The sequence below is a fragment of the Haliotis rufescens genome, unplaced genomic scaffold (genome assembly GCF_023055435.1).
Source record: "Haliotis rufescens isolate VD_foot unplaced genomic scaffold, xgHalRufe1.0.p SCAF_26, whole genome shotgun sequence".
NCBI classification, from domain to species: domain Eukaryota; kingdom Metazoa; phylum Mollusca; class Gastropoda; order Lepetellida; family Haliotidae; genus Haliotis; species Haliotis rufescens.
Window position 1 is genome coordinate 6823329 of NW_025963957.1, and position 17989 is coordinate 6841317.

The 17989-nt window shown below is 43.3% G+C and overlaps 2 protein-coding genes across 2 annotated transcripts in view; one reads left to right on the forward strand and one right to left on the reverse strand.

Moving 5' to 3' along the window:
* The window catches only part of LOC124137309 (nucleolar pre-ribosomal-associated protein 1-like), a 38537-nt gene extending 30281 nt beyond the window's left edge, over positions 1-8256 (forward strand). Inside the window, exons 27-34 of the mRNA XM_046503544.2 lie at positions 1091-1187; positions 2471-2743; positions 3471-3577; positions 4085-4228; positions 4814-4923; positions 5630-5776; positions 6180-7153; positions 7702-8256. Coding sequence (XP_046359500.2) covers positions 1091-1187; positions 2471-2743; positions 3471-3577; positions 4085-4228; positions 4814-4923; positions 5630-5776; positions 6180-7153; positions 7702-7967 — 2118 coding nt within the window. The 3' untranslated portion in view covers positions 7968-8256. The remainder of the gene's footprint in view (positions 1-1090; positions 1188-2470; positions 2744-3470; positions 3578-4084; positions 4229-4813; positions 4924-5629; positions 5777-6179; positions 7154-7701) is intronic.
* Positions 8257-9718: 1462 nt separating this feature from the next.
* On the reverse strand, positions 9719-15758 carry LOC124137340 (uncharacterized protein CXorf65 homolog). Its single transcript, XM_046503606.2, has 6 exons — positions 15664-15758; positions 15267-15353; positions 14513-14632; positions 12916-12990; positions 11984-12034; positions 9719-10200 (listed from the first exon to the last, which is right to left on the reverse strand). The coding sequence occupies exons 1-6, from the start codon at positions 15686-15688 to the stop codon at positions 10070-10072; spliced, it is 489 nt and encodes a 162-aa protein (XP_046359562.2). The 5' UTR covers positions 15689-15758; the 3' UTR covers positions 9719-10069.
* Between the last annotated feature and the right edge of the window lie 2231 nt (positions 15759-17989).

Genomic DNA, 17989 nt, shown 5'->3' on the forward strand with positions numbered 1-17989 from the left:
GGCACCTGGTGGCATGGATCCTGAGTGAATGTGTCACAGCACCTGGTGGCATGGATCCTTGACTGATTGTGTGTCATAGCACCTGGTGGCATGGATCCTGAGTGAATGTGTCATAGCCCATGGTAGCATGGATCCTGAGTGAATGTGTCATAGCACCTGGTGGCATGGATCCTTGACTGATTGTGTGTCTTAGCACCTGGTGGCATGGATCCTGAGTGAATGTGTCATAGCACATGGTGGCATGGATCCTTGACTGATTGTGTGTCTTAGCACCTGGTGGCATGGATCCTGAGTGAATGTGTCATAGCACCTGGTGGCATGGATCCTGAGTGAATGTGTCATAGCACATGGTGGCATGGATCCTGAGTGAATATGTCATCGCACCTGGTGGCATGGATCCTGAGTGAATGTGTCATAGCACCTGGTGGCATGGATCCTGAGTGAATGTTTCATAGCACATGGTGGCATGGATCCTAAATGAATATGTCATAGCACCTGGTGGCATGGATCCTGAGTGAATGTGTCATAGCACATGGTGGCATGGATCCTGAGTGAATGTGTCATAGCACCTGGTGGCATGGATCCTGAGTGAATGTGTCATAGCACCTGGTGGCATGGATCCTGAGTGAATGTGTCATAGCACACGGTGGCATGGATCCTGAGTGAATATGTCATAGCACATGGTGGCATGGATCCTTGTCTGATTGTACTGTGATATAGCTGGAATATTGCTAAATGGTACAAGAAATAATCACTCAGTCAGTGCCATGCTACAGAACTGGTCAGCACATGCGTGGCGATGCATCACTTGTGAACATGGCATGCTAATTCAGTCATACAAGCTTATTTCACCTCCTGCAAATATTAAACTATTTGTATTGCTTCATTTGTTGTGTACTTGAATGTTTGTGCCTATTGTTCAACACATACTGATCATCTAATTACCGTCATCTCTGTTAGGTTCTTATTTTCCTCCTCGTAGATTAAGGCACCTGAAGTTTATGTACAGCATTACGTCCCTTGGTTGTGCCAGGATTCACTATTCATTGGTTGCTGTTAACAACTCATGACTGTGTGTATCTGTCTGCAGCCTGCGGAGGTGATGGAGGCGGAGGAGGTCAAGGCCGCTGTGGATGTGTATGATCCTTGCTTTGTGCTGCCGTTGTTCTGCGGACTCCTGACATCAGGTACGTCATCGTGTGCAGCTCATAACATCATCGTGTGCAGCTCGTAACATCATCGTGTACAGCTCGTAACATCATTGTGTGCAGCTCGTAACATCATCGTGTGCAGCTCGTAATATCGTGTGCAGCTCGTAACATCATCGTATACAGCTCGTAACACCATCATGTGCAGCTCGTAACATCATCGTGTGCAGCTCGTAACATCATCGTGTGCAGCTCATAACATCATTGTGTGCAGCTCGTAACATCATCCTGTGCAGCTCATAACATCATTGTGTGCAGCTCGTAACATCATCGTGTGCAGCTCATAACATCATCGTGTGCAGCTCATAACATCATCATGTGCAGCTCGTAACACTAACTTGGATCTGCCAGTTGTCAGTCTTAAGCAGCAAGGCAGCGAGTTCTCCTGAATTCCTGAAGAAAAATATCTTCACACTCAATCCATACATGAGAGAATTTCCTCCTTGTCTAATGGTAGAAATAGATTGTTGTCATGTTTTCTAGCATCGTCCCATGGCTGTCCACTAGCCTACATCAAAGTCTAGTTTCACCCTTAGCTAAAATTTGAGTGGACTATCGCACATATCAATAGTCCATATGTGTTTGCTCACATTTAGGACAACATTTTGGTTGGCTCTCTAAGTTTGTGCGTTGATAGAATATGACTCGATCACATGAGAAATGTTGTGTTTTCATGTATCGCCATCCTCTGTATGTCCAGGGCTGCATTCCGGTAAACCTACACTGACCCCTGGATCCATTTCCGTAGATCTTGCAATCTCCAGTTAACTTGATTTTCCGTAACATTTTTCTGACCAATCAAATGTCAAGATAAGGAAAAAGAAAATGTGTAAGGGCGTAATTCTTATTGCCTTGAAACCAAAGCCACTGCAAAGACATCTTTTTCATCAAAAAGATTTTTGAGGGCTTTCTTTTACGTGTCACTGGTCAATGGGACTAGTCAATGGGACTGGTCAATGGGACTGGCCACCATGTTTTTATAATCCCAACCCAAAATTGAGGCTGGTTTGTAACTAATTGACTAATGAAAATCAAGGTCAGTAATTTGAGATCATGAGAACCATGGAAATGGATCCAAGGGTTGGTGTAGGTGTACTGAAGTGCGAGCCCTGGAGATGGAGAGGAGGATGTATCGTGTCGTCTATCACGCCCTCAATGTCCAGGTACATTAACTATGTTGACAATATATCATCACAGCCATGTTAGGTGATAGTGGAATGGCTGACCTAAAGATACGTTTGATCTCATTATTTTGTTCGTAGATTCCCTGGTAGACTGTCGGAAGTTTGTGTCCAGTCACTGCCTTGCGTACACGCTGACTGCCCTGAGCAGCCACGACCCGGGCATACGGAAGGCTGCGTACACTATACTGGCTCGCTACGTGGACCACCTGTCGGGCGTCAAGTTCCATGAACGGCTTCAGGTGACCTACCTGCTGGACACATTACGAAACAGTGTCCAGGAACCGAACCAACGTCTGTCTTGTCTCATCTCCCTCTTCCTGGCCCGCGTCTCACGTCTCATGCTACATCCAGGTAATAACAGCAACAATGTAGTCCTTAATTAAATATACAGGTAAACACAGTTTATGTACAGGTGCTCATAGTCCTTAATTACGTATACAGGTAAACACAGTTTATGTATAGGTGCTCATAGTTCTTAATTACATATACAGGTAAAACCAGTTTATGTATAGCTGCTCATTGTTCTTAATTACATATACAGGTAAAAACAGTTTTTGTATAGATGCTCATTGTTCTTAATTACATAAAAGGTAAAAACAGTTTATGTAACACAATTCATATACAGTTTGTTCTGAACAGATATCCAGGTTTAAACAGTTTATGTACTCCTTAATTAGATATCCAGGTAGGAACAATTAATGTACAGGTAGTTTGTGTTTGGATTATCTCATGAAAGACGGGTCAAGTTTGATGACCAGACCTATCTAGGTATGACAAGGCTTGGTTATTTATTGGGGCAATGTTGCTGGAATTTAACCAAATCTGATTACTAGATAGTCCATCATAATAGTTTGATTTGAAGCTAACAAGGTCAAATGTCCCATAAAACTGATGAGGTCAAGGGACATGTGACAATGACTCAAACTGGCTTAGGACTTATTTCAAGATACTTATTTCAAGAGATTTTGACCCAAATAGATGAGATTATATAAGCAACATGTATATTCCAGTATCAGGTAAAACATTTGATGCATTTTTGGGAGTATTTTGAATTTGACACCAAAGTGTTTCTCCCAAGACGAGCACATGTACCGGCAGATGAACAACTTCCTGCTGCTGAAGCCGAGCCTTGACACTGTGAACGTACCCGAGTTCTACAAGCTCTTCAACAGCGCCGACCAACAGGTAACCATGGCATCATTGCAGTGTATTTTAATTTGAAGCTACCTATTGACAGTGATTCCTAAATTTGCCAAAGCTTCAATAATTACATTGAAGTAATACTTAATGGAATACTTGACTGTAGTTGAATGTTTCAGCACAGGAAGAAGAGTACATGTGTTACAATGGTGATAATGTCACAACTCAAAAGGGAGGGGAAACATATTATTTTTGGCTCAGTTCCCGGTGGCATCAGTGTTGGCATTGGCGTCAGTGTTCCCATCCTATTCCAAGCCATGACTTGAAAATCATTCAGTGTGTTTCAATTAAACCTGACATATACATTGCTCATCAGCTTAATGGGTGCCTTTGGCTATTTTTATTTTTTTCTAAAATTGATTATGTTACATTTCCATGGAAACAATTTAGACTTAGTCTCAAACAACTCTAGGCTTTGTTTCCAAGCTATAACTCTAAAACTAATGAATATTTTTTTAATGAAACTGTACATGTGATGGTTGAATGTTTCAGCACAGGAAGGAAAGGACGTGGATTGTGAGTCTTCTGGCGGACGGTCTGCGGGAGATGTCCGACTACAAGACGATGGAGAGAAGGTTCACCTTCAAACTGCTGCAGGGATTCTGTGACTCCGCTATGAGCGACCAATTCTCCCAGGTGGGTTGGTGGCAGTTGGCATGGTAGTTCATATCTCATGGTTAAAGTGTGTGGTGCCAAAGACCAGGATTCCCCACGCTAGTGCAATGTGTAAGCCCGAGATGGTGTCCCCTTCAGGATGATAAATAATGTCAACCTCTTTCTACTCCTATATTTGTTACTTCACTCATTTCCCAGAGAATCTGAAGTATAATGAATGAATAGTTTTCGAAAATAAGGCAGGTGTTGCTTGTGTTTCATTATGCAGTTAAATTTTGTGAATTGTGTTCACAAGTTGCCAGTTTGTTTATGATACCATTGTATTCCGTATTTGCAGAATTTCAAATACCCTGTGTATTCATAAAATAAATTGTTCCATCCCAGCACTGTAGTTGTTAAAATAAACAGACACAGTTTCTTTTTTTTACTTGTATTCATCAGCCAACACAATACACCTCCTGCTCTCACACTGTCTGTCACACAACTGCCAGGCTCAAGCAAACCAAGATGGCCGCCGTAAAGTCATTCCCAAAGGATAGAGGGCAGTTTCGTATTCGAGGGGAAGTTTCGTATCCACATATTAACAGAAGTGATGCTGTCTTTCAGGTCCGAGTGTTGAGGATAGTTAAAGCAGCGTGTTCGGGTCGGCCGATGGCGGTAGATCTGGCCAAGAACCACGGCATCCTCACCTGGCTCAGTGGCTTCATCGTGAAACCGTAAGATCCTTGCCGCAGATGGCAACATCACAAATTATCTCTGGTTATTGGTGGTGGCCTCGACACTGTAGATCAACCTCAGCTGTCTTCCATATACCATGATCTACAGTGATGAAAATAACAAACATACTAAATACACAGGAAAGCAATACTGTGTGCTCTCATGATTAGTTGTTACCATACCTTGTCTGTTTATTCTCAAAACTTTCTTCAAAACATCGATAATCTTCTGTTTACTGTATCAGGCATTACCGTCTGCTTAAACGGAAAAGTGTCATTTTGTGTCAGCAGCAAATGGATTTCCTCACAGTCCTGCATTGTCATTGGCTAACAGACTTGAATTGTCTTGTCTCGGTAATGTTAACGTTAGTTTGGCACCAAATTCTGAATGTACTACTTAGGTTTTTGAATGATGGTGGTGCAGTAGCATACCAGCAGTCCTCAATTCTACAAACGAGCTGTACAGTACTTGCATTTAAAAAAAATAATTATGTGTCTGATACTTGTCAGTTCTGATAATGACAGTTATCTGGAGCACTGCATGCTGGGAACCACTTGTTTATCTGGTCCAGATTTGATTACATGTGGTTGTGTGATGTAGTCGGAGTATCGTGAACTGCAGCAGAAACCAGAAATCACTCTCACTCACTCACTCACTCAATCACTCACTCACTCACTCACTCACTCACTCACTGCGTCCTTCCAGGCTGCATGACGTGGAGCACTGTGAGCTGCTGGCCTCCATCCTCCACGCGCTGTGGTTCACCATGACGGGGGAGGGGGGCAGGATGCTGCCGTCACAGTTTGTGCGAGAGACCCTGCTGTGCTGTAAGAGGCTCATCACTCACATCAGGTAGGAGAGAACATTCAGAGCTACTTGGAAAGTAACCCCTATTTACAGGGTGACCATCACGTTATTTACAGGGTGACCATCACGTTATTTACAGGGTGACCTTCACCTATTTTGAGGATGACCTTTAAGCTATTTAGAGTGTGACCTTTAAACAATTTAGAGGGTGACCTTCATGTGACAAGATGTAAGTATTTGAAGATAATACTGCAAAAACAATGAAAGAAGGAAAATGAGACAAATCAGTTAGTCTGTTGTTGGAACACTCTAATGGACTGGTCATTTATTAGTGGGGGTAGAGATTGGTCTTAGGACTGCATCATATTTTGCCCCTCCCCTGATTTTTAACACGATTTCCCAAAAATCTGTGCCCCTCTTATTTGGCATATTATTGTATTTGTTCCAGACATCATGAGTTCTCTTGCCGCTCCCTCCTGTTGCTAACAGAGACCATGGTGTCTTCCCTCCATCACCTCGCCGATCTCACCGGGGACACAGCACATGGGGAGTCCTCTCCCACAGAAACAATCACAGTCAAGGAGGTCCTTCTGCTCCTGCTGAGCTGTAGCCGACTGCAGAAGGACCTTGCAACAGCTGCACAGCTGAAGACCTTACTCAGCACTCTGGGTATCCACATACAGGTTGCCAAGGCAACGGTTGAGAAGAAGCGGAAGGACTACCATGAGGAGGAGGTGGAGCTCATAGAGGAAGAAGCGGAGAAGATGGAGGTGGATGAGGGGGAAAAAATGGCCTCAACTGAGAAATCAAATCCAGAGTCTTTGAAAACAGAAGAAACATCCGACATTGGTGAAAAGGAGTTAGAAACACGGAATAGAGCGAAGGTATTGAACAGTGTGTGTAGGATTTGTCTGTATTGGACTCCACAGACATGTGTGTCATCATCCTTGTCGAGAGGTCAGGACAGCTCCAGCGAGTGTGCAGTGGAGAAAGTACACGTGTCCAGTTCCCTCGTCGCCATGGCCTGGACCCTGCAACACCAACCTCAGGCCGACAGTCCAAAACTAAAGTCGGACATTCTTTCTTGGGTTTTAAGTATTTTGTGTCATGAAAATGGTTTCGGTCAAGTTTGCAGGAAAGTCGTTATTGACTTGTCAGATTTCTCATCCCAGTTTTTGTCCAGTTTGTTGTCAATATATAACAGCCTGTTAGACTTGCCTGGTAAGACAGAAGGGAAGCTGCCCATTGATGTGTCAGAAGATGCATTCCGTGATGCTGGACCAGCAGAGAATACAGACTGTGTACATTCCTCACTGAAACTGCTCAACAAGATTGTTGTGTGTGTGTTGGAGGGAGCAGGTCGTGGAGGATCGCGACACAAAGCTCTGGACGCAGCTACATCTGTGCAGGAGGATAGTTCATGTAAGTTTCTTTGCTTGTAAGTAGTTGGGTGCTGGATGTGACCATGTTTAGCAGTGTTCCAGCCAGTTCACAGCTTCACATGTTGTTCTCATGGGAGGAATTGGCAAACAAATATGATTGTCTATCCTTCAGTGTCCACCGTAGGGGTTAGAATTGGTCCCTAACAACCTATGATGACCAGAGGAGGTGACATAATGGATCAGGTGGATTGTCTGGTTCAGATTAATTTATTTGCAGGCCACCGTCATATAGCTGGAATATTGCTGAGTGTGATGTTTAACAACAAACAAACAAACACAATCACCTATTGTTCAGTGTCTTGATGATTGAAGTGTTCTGGACCTGTGAAGATCCAGATTAGAATAGGTCTTTAGCAACCAATGCTTCTCGTAAGAGGCAACTAATGTAATCGGGTGGTCAGACAATTGATTAGATCGATGCTCATGATGTCAATCACTGGATTATCTGATCCAGACCACCGTCATATAACTGGAATATTGCTGAGTGTGGTGTTAAACAAACAAATTGTATCGTTCCCTGTCTTCCAGTGTCGTCCCAGGAGAGATCATCGCTGGTCCTGCGGGAGTGTCTGCTGGAGTCAGCTGGTCAGTCTACACCAAGTGTTACCAGCGCTGGACATGGTACAGCTGTTTCTGATGACAGCATACTGGATGTGACACAGGATGGAAATGAGGCAGGGACAAAAACTCCCAAAAATAAGAAAAGAAAAAATCAACACCCCCAGAACCTTAACACAAACTCATCACATAAACCTCAGTCTTCTGAAAGTGCAAAGAAGAAAAGGAGAAAATGAGCTTGTACTTCTCTTATGTTGAATTTAAACCGTAGTTATCAGACACACTCATCCAAGGGTTGTTAAGTTAAGGTATGGAACAGGCTGTGGAGAAACTGTTGAGTATGGATTTGAACGAAGTCAAATGTTTGCCTTGGATTCGGAATTACACCACAGAGCTTTGGGTGTATCATAGCGCTAAGTGAACAGTTGTTTTGTTCTTGTAATAGGCGTGCAGGATGTATGTGCTGCCATCACAGAATATACAGGCACAGTCTGAAGGGACAGACATGTGATTTTGGAAAGATGACAATTGCAATTTGTTGACAGTTTCTTCAATTGTTACTAAAAAAATCCTGCACATCTGTGAAGATCCAGGTTAGAATTGGTCTTAAGCAACCTATGCTCCCAGTGAGAAGCAACTATGCTTGTCGTAAGAGGCAACTTACGGGATTGGCTAAACTGGCTCGCTGACTTGGTTGATGCATGTCATCATATCTTAATTGCGTAGATCGATACTCATAATGTCAATCACTGGATTCTCTAATACGGACCATTGTCATACAGCTGGAATATTGCTGAACACAAAACAAACTTACAGTAAACTCTGCTGATAGCAGTTGCACATGTTCAGTGAGACCCTGCAGCTCTGTGAGGGGGCACCGTCGGGTGGCCCAGTAGTGGAAGGTGTTGCTGCTTCCTGTGCTTCAGGATCCACTGTCAGGGATTCGAATGCTGATTCACCTTGATTATTATTTTCAGTCAGTCAGTAACCGTACTTGTGGATATCACCAACACATCACCAGCACACGAGTAAACTTGGATCAGAGTGTCCAGTTAAGAACTGTAATAGATAATTATTTTACCTACCAGTCACTTGACCCAGACCAGTATTTGTTTGGCCAGTGAGATGCTACTTCCTCTACACCATCCTCTGACAGACATGTGATCATTCTCAGAAGATGAATATATATTATGATATACTCATATAATACAGTTAAGGGACATGGTTACCTTAATTGATTAAGCATGTTAAAATACACTCACTCAGAAGATATTTAGAATGGATTCTGAGCTGTTAGATATGACAGTTGATGTATGACAATAAAACAAACGCCCAGTGATTTCTACCCTTACCATTGTGTGAGTGAATGTTGTTTGCTTGTCGTTTAAGCGTCTAACACTAATTGGATCGAGTGGCCAGGTTCACTGACTTGGTTGATGCATGTCATTGTATCCCAATTAGGTAGAACAATGCTGATGATGTCAATTACTGAATTGTGTGGTCCAGACACATTTGTTTACAGTGAGTGAGTGAATGAGTGAGTATGGTTTCACACAGCGTTAAGCAATATTCCAGCAATATCACGGCGAGGGGACACCAGAAATGGGCTTTACACATTGTATCCATGTCGGGGAATCGAAACCGGGTCTTCGGCGTAATGAGCGAATGCTTTAACGAATAGGCTACCCGACCGCCACCATTTATTTACAGACCCCCCTCATAACGACATAGAAACGACAAAAACAGCTGTATCACTCCCTCGCTACCTCTGTATCACTGCTGCATGTAAATAATCAAGTCTGCACAAACAAGTGATCAATAGCATGAGCAACAATCCAAGCTATTGGCATGCATACATAGCATGCAGAAGGAGACGGAATGACCATGATAGTTATGGCCGGGATGTTTATACAGAAGGTAACTCAACATACAAAGCATCATTCAAGGGCCACAATTTGAATAATCAGTCAGTGGAATTAAACAGATGTGAGAGTTTGACTTGATTTATGAACATACTGTGACTGTGCCAAACAGCAGTATCCAGGTCTTCAAGTTTCAATGCAGTATTGCCACATATCTGTATACATCGTTCCTTCTACATGGGAAACAGTAAAACAAGTAATTACATACCGTTTTTATATGTCCACGTTTCAGCTACTACACATATAATGTTCAATGGAATATACACTCTATTTAATTTGTTTTTGGTAAATTTACATTTTTCTTTCACAAATGAAAATTCAAGGTGGGACCTCTAACACTGGTGTTGACCTTTAGCCGTTTTAGCAGTGAAGTAACTAATAAGTATGAGTGATGAAGACAAGTGTTCTCGAGAGCATCACTTCTTGCGGGAAATCTTGCCCATGTTGCTGGGTCTGGGGGACATCTCGTTCGAATTCCCAGATGAGCTGCTTCGGCGGGACGGAGACTGGTCTCCGAGTCTCTCTCGACGCTTGCCTTTTGTTTCAACTGGAAATAACATTCAAACTTGGGATTTGAAATTTACTGACATGTCGACATGTTCGAGACGAACTCGAAAATACGCTCTAAGATCAGAACTGTTGCTAAATGTTTTAAGTTAATGATGCTGTAAAGGCTACAAGAAACTGTCCATATAGTCCTTGTTAATTTCACAGATGATAAGTTGCCAAGTGACAAACAGGGGTGGAGTCCTAATCGAGATCAATGAGGTCCAAGAGCACTTCAAGATGACAACTGTCCTGGGTGGGGTTTTAAATGACCTTAACACGGTGGGTTTAATGCCTAATTGAACAAATGTAAACACACATTTAAAAACTTTATGTGAGCAGTTGGTCTGACAGCCAGTAAAATAGGGTCACCATAAAGATCAAAGACACTGGCAAAACTTGGATATGCTTTAACAAACGTGAAGGTGACTCGAATACCCTACCTCTATTACATCATAGCGATGAATTCCTGTTTTGGGGCTGTCAAACATTCTATTAAACTTTTAGATTTTCAACAGACGTCCTCTTCACTGCCAACAGCTAATAGTTGTAAGGAAAACTATCCTCCGCAGCTGCGTATGCGCGAGGCGGGAAAACGTCACTTCTTTCCAGTGTCTCCAGATTTAAAACAATCCAAATTTGTTATCGCGTTTGTCATTTTACACTCTAACTTTTTGAGATTATCTTAAAGTCAAGTTCAGACAAGCTGAGAGCAGATTACAGCCGATCTGGAGTATAAGAAGCAAGATCGTTAACGTAACTAAGTAGTTAGAAACGTATTGTGGGAGATGGACTCTCCCCTCTCCATCGCCGTCTGTCGTTTGCTATGGGTGCGACAATGATCAACTGACCGGAGATCCACAACAGAGATGCCAGTCGCGCAGAAAGAGCAGAAAACATTGATAAACTTTCCAAGGCGTTGAGGAATAACCTGGATACAACTAGAAAAACTACATCGGGAAAGAAATCTGAAGTACCTACTACAACAATTATAGCGAGGGTAGCGTTGCATGAGAAGCTGGTCAGACATTCATACCTACGCTGAATGGAGACACTCCTGCGTCTTCAGGATATGGTCTAAGGAGCTGTGGACGAAACCCAACTGTTCCAGGTTCATATCGACTCTGGAATCCAAGGGGGGACCTGCCTGCTGATCAGTATGAGGGATGACGTGTCTGACACCGGCAGACCTAGGATAAATGTTCATCACCTGTTTGTTGACATCGTCAAGGTTCCTAAACCTTGCCATATCGACAATCATCTTGGTGGACGACTTCTTGACTGGTTCTTGGTAATCCCCGTCGATGGTAGGATGCCGTAGGCGTTCTAACTGATGGCAGGAAGGCCGAGTCTAATGTTAGCAACGGTCCCATTCATTAGCAGATTAACTATATCTGCATCTAGTTGATGAGGGCTTGAAAGAAGGGACGTTTTCCCGCCTCGCGCAGTTGTATTTCCAGCGGAGGATTGTTTTTCCTAACAACTGTTAGATGTGTTGGGAGTTAAGAGGACGCCTGTTGAAAATCTAAAACATTTTATAGTGTGATTGGCAGCCAAAACAGGAAATTATGGCTATGATGTAATAGAGCAGAGACCATATTAGAATTAAACACAGTGATAACTATCGCTTGATTTCAGGATAAAATCTGACAATATTAGTGAATCAAAAGAAGACTCAATAGAAGACCCATCAACTGTAAACAGGACAAAATCAAATATCGTCCAAAAGAAAAAACAGGATTTCTTAACCCCTATAAATCTACTTGGTACCTCTGTGAACTTACTGACAACTTTCTTGGGCTTCTCGGCAGCAGCTGTGTATTGCTTTAACCTTCCTACAACACATTTGGAAAAATCAGTGATGTATATTCTAGTATGATAAAGAGAGATAACAGTATCTGTCTGTCACTTTTGAAAACATTTCAGTTTTTATTTATCATATGCATTATGAAATCAAGTTGAAAGTCGCTGCCTATTTCCCATATAGACTGATGAATATAGAACTAACACACTTGTTTTTGTTTTCAATTTCATATTTCACCAGCCAGTTTTAACTGCATTATTTCCTCCATTAAAGCCCCGGCCGTATATTTTTCACCGAAGTGGTAAACGTCTAAGACCTGCATCACTTGGGGCTTTCCTCCCACATTAAGCTGACACGCTGTGATATGAATGGAATACTGTTAAAAGCAGCGTGAAACACAACTCACTCACTTTATTTGAGTAAACTGCACTTGGGCCCATTGTGAGGTGAGGTGGAATGGGGTTTAACGTCGCGTCCAAGATTATTGCACTTATATATAGCGACGTGCATGCACGTGTATGTGTGGCTGCTTGTACTAGTCCGGACTGATGCCGATTTATAGTGCTAGCTCACTGAGATACCATGCCGCAGTTTAACATGAATACCCCACTCAGACACAGTATCCTGACTCCGAGCCTGACAGTCCTTGTTTTAGCCCCTTAATGCCGAGCGCAAGACACGGTAACAACAAGTACCATCTTTTAACGTCTTTTGGTATGACGCGGCTGGGGATCGAACCCCGGACCTTCCGCTCTCCGTGCGGACGCTCTACCACTAGACCACGGAGGCGGTCCTGGGCCCATGGAGTAAATTTGCTGGTCTGTTTTGACTGAAACCCCGGATATGACAGTAAAGAGTTTTAGTTGATTGATAGTGTTGATCATCAGGTATATGAAGGTTTGTAGAGCTTACTGTCCAGTGTAGGGTAGGTCTTGTCCCAGTCCACCAGCAGCGGCACGATGCTCTTCATGCTGTCATCCGCTCCCTCTGTGAAGCAAGTGAGGTGGAGATATGAATAAAACGTAATCTCCATCACTGACACATCAAGTGCATGATTACAGATCGGTGCATAGTGTTACAGACTGTAGCTATGGAATGTGCAGTCAGCAGTCTTACAGATTCATCCTGGCTGTATTTCCTGGAGCAGGCTGGACATCGTCAGTACTCCACCATCTTGTATGCACTACGTTCCTTCTTGAAGGAAGGGCATATTGTATACCAACCCGTGAGGTATTGGCATGGACAGTACTTGAAATGCGTTTGTATTATTGAAATACATGTACAGTACAGGTTCAGAGTCCAGATTAAGAAACTACAGCTCAGATAACTGCCACACGCAGAAATGTATGTGATTCACAATTCAATTATCATTCTAAGTCATACTTTGGACAGAAGTAGCCGCACGCACGCACGCACACACACGCAGCTTTATCGGTGCAATTATCTTGAACGCCGGTTAAACCACACTGTACCACCCCCCCCCACCCCCCCCCCCCCCACCCCACAAAATGTACCCAATCATTACGTTGGTAAACGAGTGACATCATGAGCAAGAAGCACGCCATCAGGACACACAGTCACCCAAGTCCCATTTTAGTGGGCAGTTAGGTCTTTATCTAGTGTATCCAGAAAACATTTGGATGAGTTCTTTAAATTGTCATGGCAGCACCAGGCCAAACATCCTCAGAAAAACATAGTGTGTTGTATTCACATAGAGATCAGCTGACTGGATAATGAAAACAGTCAGTGATTTGAAATTAAGATTTGAAGGGACATATCCAATATTTCGGTGTATTGCGGCCATACAAAGAGATGGCATGATTACATTAAATGATTTATGCTTTTGTCGTCTCCAGACTGTGTTACTGCCATTCCCGCCTCTGTGGCTGCCAAAGACGGGTGCAGAAACATTACTGGGCGTTCAGAATACGGCCGCAAGAATTCTGGCAGGAACACCTCACTCCAATACTGACTGAAATGGCTGCCAATCCAACAAAGAACGCAATTTAAACTACTCACGCTGAGTTACAAGGCAATACATGACTGGCTTCTGCATACTTACAGGAAGTGACTTTTCCACACAAGCCAGCGCTTCTCTCTGATCAAAACATCTGACGGTGTACCAAAGTAACATACCGGGGGATATAGCACAGGTCATTTCAGCATGCTGTACAACTTCTTAATTTGATTTAATTTAACTTAAAGAAAGCCATACTTGAGCAGAAATAAATGTCCACACCACATGTGTGCTGCATATCAGAATGTCTAAACCGTATCAAGGAACAATGGGTAAAAGGTTTATGTTTTTATTTTCCGCATGGTGCCTAGGTATCAGATGAGAATTCTAGAAGCCAGTATGTGTAATTGTCTAGGACCAAAATGCATCCTATTTTACATTTGAGAGTGTAGCAAACCACTCATACACTCGTGCACGCAATCAGATTTTCCTGCAAATGTAGAAGCTGTCAATTATCAGATCTAGACAGGGCTTGCCTTGTTCCATCCTTACTTTCTATGAGAACTGGCATGTATGTTGCCCTCGGCACTGTGAGACTGAAGACGTTGTCCGTTGTGTGCTTGGTGTGGATGTATGCAAGGTTCCCACTTTCATCACACAGATCAATAATAGCTGAAACATAAACTCAGGACAATACATACAACCTCGTTCCTAGATGATAGCACGAGCTCCCTGTTGTAAAACTGCCTACAATTATACTGAACAGCAGGCGACACATTTAAGGTGTGTGTGCGATCGGGGTAGAATAGGTTTTCAGCAGCCTATGCTTGCCGTAAAAGGGGACTATGCTTGTCGTAAGAGGCGACTAACGGGATCGGGTGGTCAGGCTCGCTGACTTGGTTGAAGCATGCCATCGATCCGAAATTGCGTGGATCGATGCTCATGATATTAATCACTGGATTGTCTGGTCCAGACTCGATTATTTACAGACCGCCGTCATATAACTGTAATATTGCTAAGTGCGGCGTAAACCAACAAACCAACAAACCAACCAATCAACCAGTCCTCGTTTTAACTCCTGAATGCCGAGCGCCAGGGAGGTTAACAAGAAATACCATCTTTTAACGTCTTTTGGTATTACGCGGCCGGGGATAGGTCCACCAACCTTCCGCTCTCTGTGCAAACGCTCTACCCAATAGACAACGGAAATGAATAGCAGACGACAGTAGATTTTTAGGCCAAACAAAATACAGAAGTTCCGATCCCCTGTATCGGTCTAAGCTAGAAACTGAATAATTTGCCCTACCCGTATCGTCAAAGGAGCATGTTGCTTTGATGTAGTCGATGAATAATTTGGCTGTGCAGTTCGGATTTACAAGTATCATCTGTTGTTCTGTAAATAAATATGTCATGGTGATAAGTGTTCAAGTATCTCGTTGTAACTGCTAGAGATGTTAAACAATAGCCGAGAACTAGTTGGAGAACTATTTTGTATCGACTGATCCATAGTTATCCACATCCCAGACTGTAAAAGACCGTTTTATTTATGAATATTTCAGCGCAACATAATTTCATAAGGTGTCTATGAGCCACATTTCTTCTGTTGTGGCAATGCGTTTCAAATCAGGTAATTAGAGATTAGTGTTCGAAACATTGACAAATGTACAAATGATCAGGATGTCGAGATTTGTTTTTGTACCTACCGCCATAGATAAGACGAATAAACATAATTATCGCACTGAAAAGACCAAATCATGGAAACGGAAACGTCATACGCCACCTACAACTGGTTAGAGTTATCTCCCCTAGCGACATTGATTAGCAAGCTCTTTCCCAGCGCGTGACACCTTCGTTACACTTGCTGACATCGCGATAGAGTGCTCTGCGAACGGACCATTACTGTGCTTAGTTTGCATTGATTCGATCAGGAACTCGATCCAGTCTCGATTATGCTTCTTGGCACCATCAGGTACTTGTTAACAGACATCAGTTAATATTACTGATATTGCAGACATCAGTAAATATTGCTAATATTGCAGGTGTATTTACAGTTGAGAAAGTTCACAATCCGGAGATGAAAAATAAATCAAAGAACGTGAGAAAGTCTAATAATCATAAGAAGTCGTAAATCGTTCCGAATCACGAAGGTAAACAAACAAATTTCGTCGGCTCCACGTCGTAAGGATTAATTCCCTTTACCTATATAGTATTACGACAGCCCATTCGCGCCATACGTTTTCAACATTATAGAGCACATTCTAATCGCAAAATTTAATATGTTCCTCTCATTAGATTTTTCACGACTTTTAGTATGTTTGGACTGTTACCAGGATATACTCCTTTGAACGTGTGTTATACGTGGTCGAAAGGTTGACCTTCACCTGTTAATAAACTTTGTAAACTGATTCATACTTTTCTGGGTTTCCAACTCTCTACGTACGGTCAAACTCTTAACTGTTGTCCAGCAAATCTCTCGGCCTACTTTTACAATGCATGCTTTGCCGCAAACGTTATCAACACGTCACAATACCCTCTGACGTAATTTCTGACATTTTGTTGCCAGCTACACTGGCGGAACAATGCCCTGTGACGTCCATATTAACTCACTCCCTTACTCACTTCAGGCGATGCGCTAGTCGACTACATTTAATGTACACACACATCTGTTAATGTGCACACTAAACATGAATATTTTCACAGGTTCATTGACAAGAAAACATTCTTAGTTCTGTTGTTGGTTTCTTAACTTACTCCAGAAATTCATCCAATGTTAGCCTAGCTGGCACTCACGTGTGTTATTATACTTTAAAAAAAGAAGAAGATTGTGTGGGGTAGGAAAACCCATTTACACGAGGAACCGTACAAGGTATTGGGCCAAAATGTAGTGGAGAGAACACTTGATGATTGCAGTCATCTCAGTTATCGGTACATAGGAAAAGTCCAAGATGAAGGTCAGCTACCAGCAATAACGCGTATGTCCCCCCTAGGAATCGATAGCGGCCTGATATCTCCTGCCCATGGAAGAGACGTGTATGCATGCAGCGAACCACATCCTTGAGAATGGTAGCCCGCTCGGCCTGAAACGCAAAATCCAACTGCTGCAACGTCTGGGGTTGTGGTTGACGTCGGCGTAGCCGTCTATCCAATTCATTCCACATGTGCTCTATCGGGTTTAAATCTGGGGATCTGGAGGACCAGGGGAGAACATCAACATTATTGTTGTTGTGTAGACAGGCTCTTGTGTTCCGTGCTGCATGTATGCAGTCGAGCGTTGTCCTGCAACACGGTTGGCTGCAATTGGGAGGACGTGTGGTAGGAGAATTTCGTCGATGTATGGTTGAGCCGTAAGATTGCCCTGGGTATGGACCAAGCCTGTCCTGCCTTGATAAGAGATATCCGCCCACATCATAACGCTACCCCCACCAAACCTGTCCACTTCCTGTACGCAGTTCCGGCGTAACGTTCTCCCCGACGTCTGTAGACTCGTGCTCTTCTATCCCCTCGACGGAGGGGAAATCTTGATTCGTCGCTGAACTAGACATATCTCCATCGCAGTTGAGGCCATACCCTGTGTTGACGACACCATTGCAGTCGTTGTTGACGATGTTGTCGACTCAATATGACGCGTCAAACAGGACGTCTTGCTTGTAGACCTGCTGCTCTTAAACGGTTTCATAGGTCTGGTCGGAGATTCTGGGTATTTGGTATCTTTTCACGTAGGTGGCGCAGTCGGATGCAGCAATCTTGGGCGGGGGTGGTTGCTCTAGGTCGTCCCGACCTTGGCCGATCACGTGTTGACCCATGCTGTTGCAACCGGTCCCATAGCCTTGTGATGGTGCTGGGCGCTACATTGAAAACCCTGGCTACAGCTGATCGGGATTCTCCTGCCAGCAAGCGGCCTATGGCGTTGTTTCTTTGCACTTCTGTTAATCTTGACATGTTGTTGAACTGTCACTGTTCGAATGACGCAGATGCCAGGCAATCAAAAATCCTGCACTTTAATACCGTTCATAGTGCTGCTGCACGTGC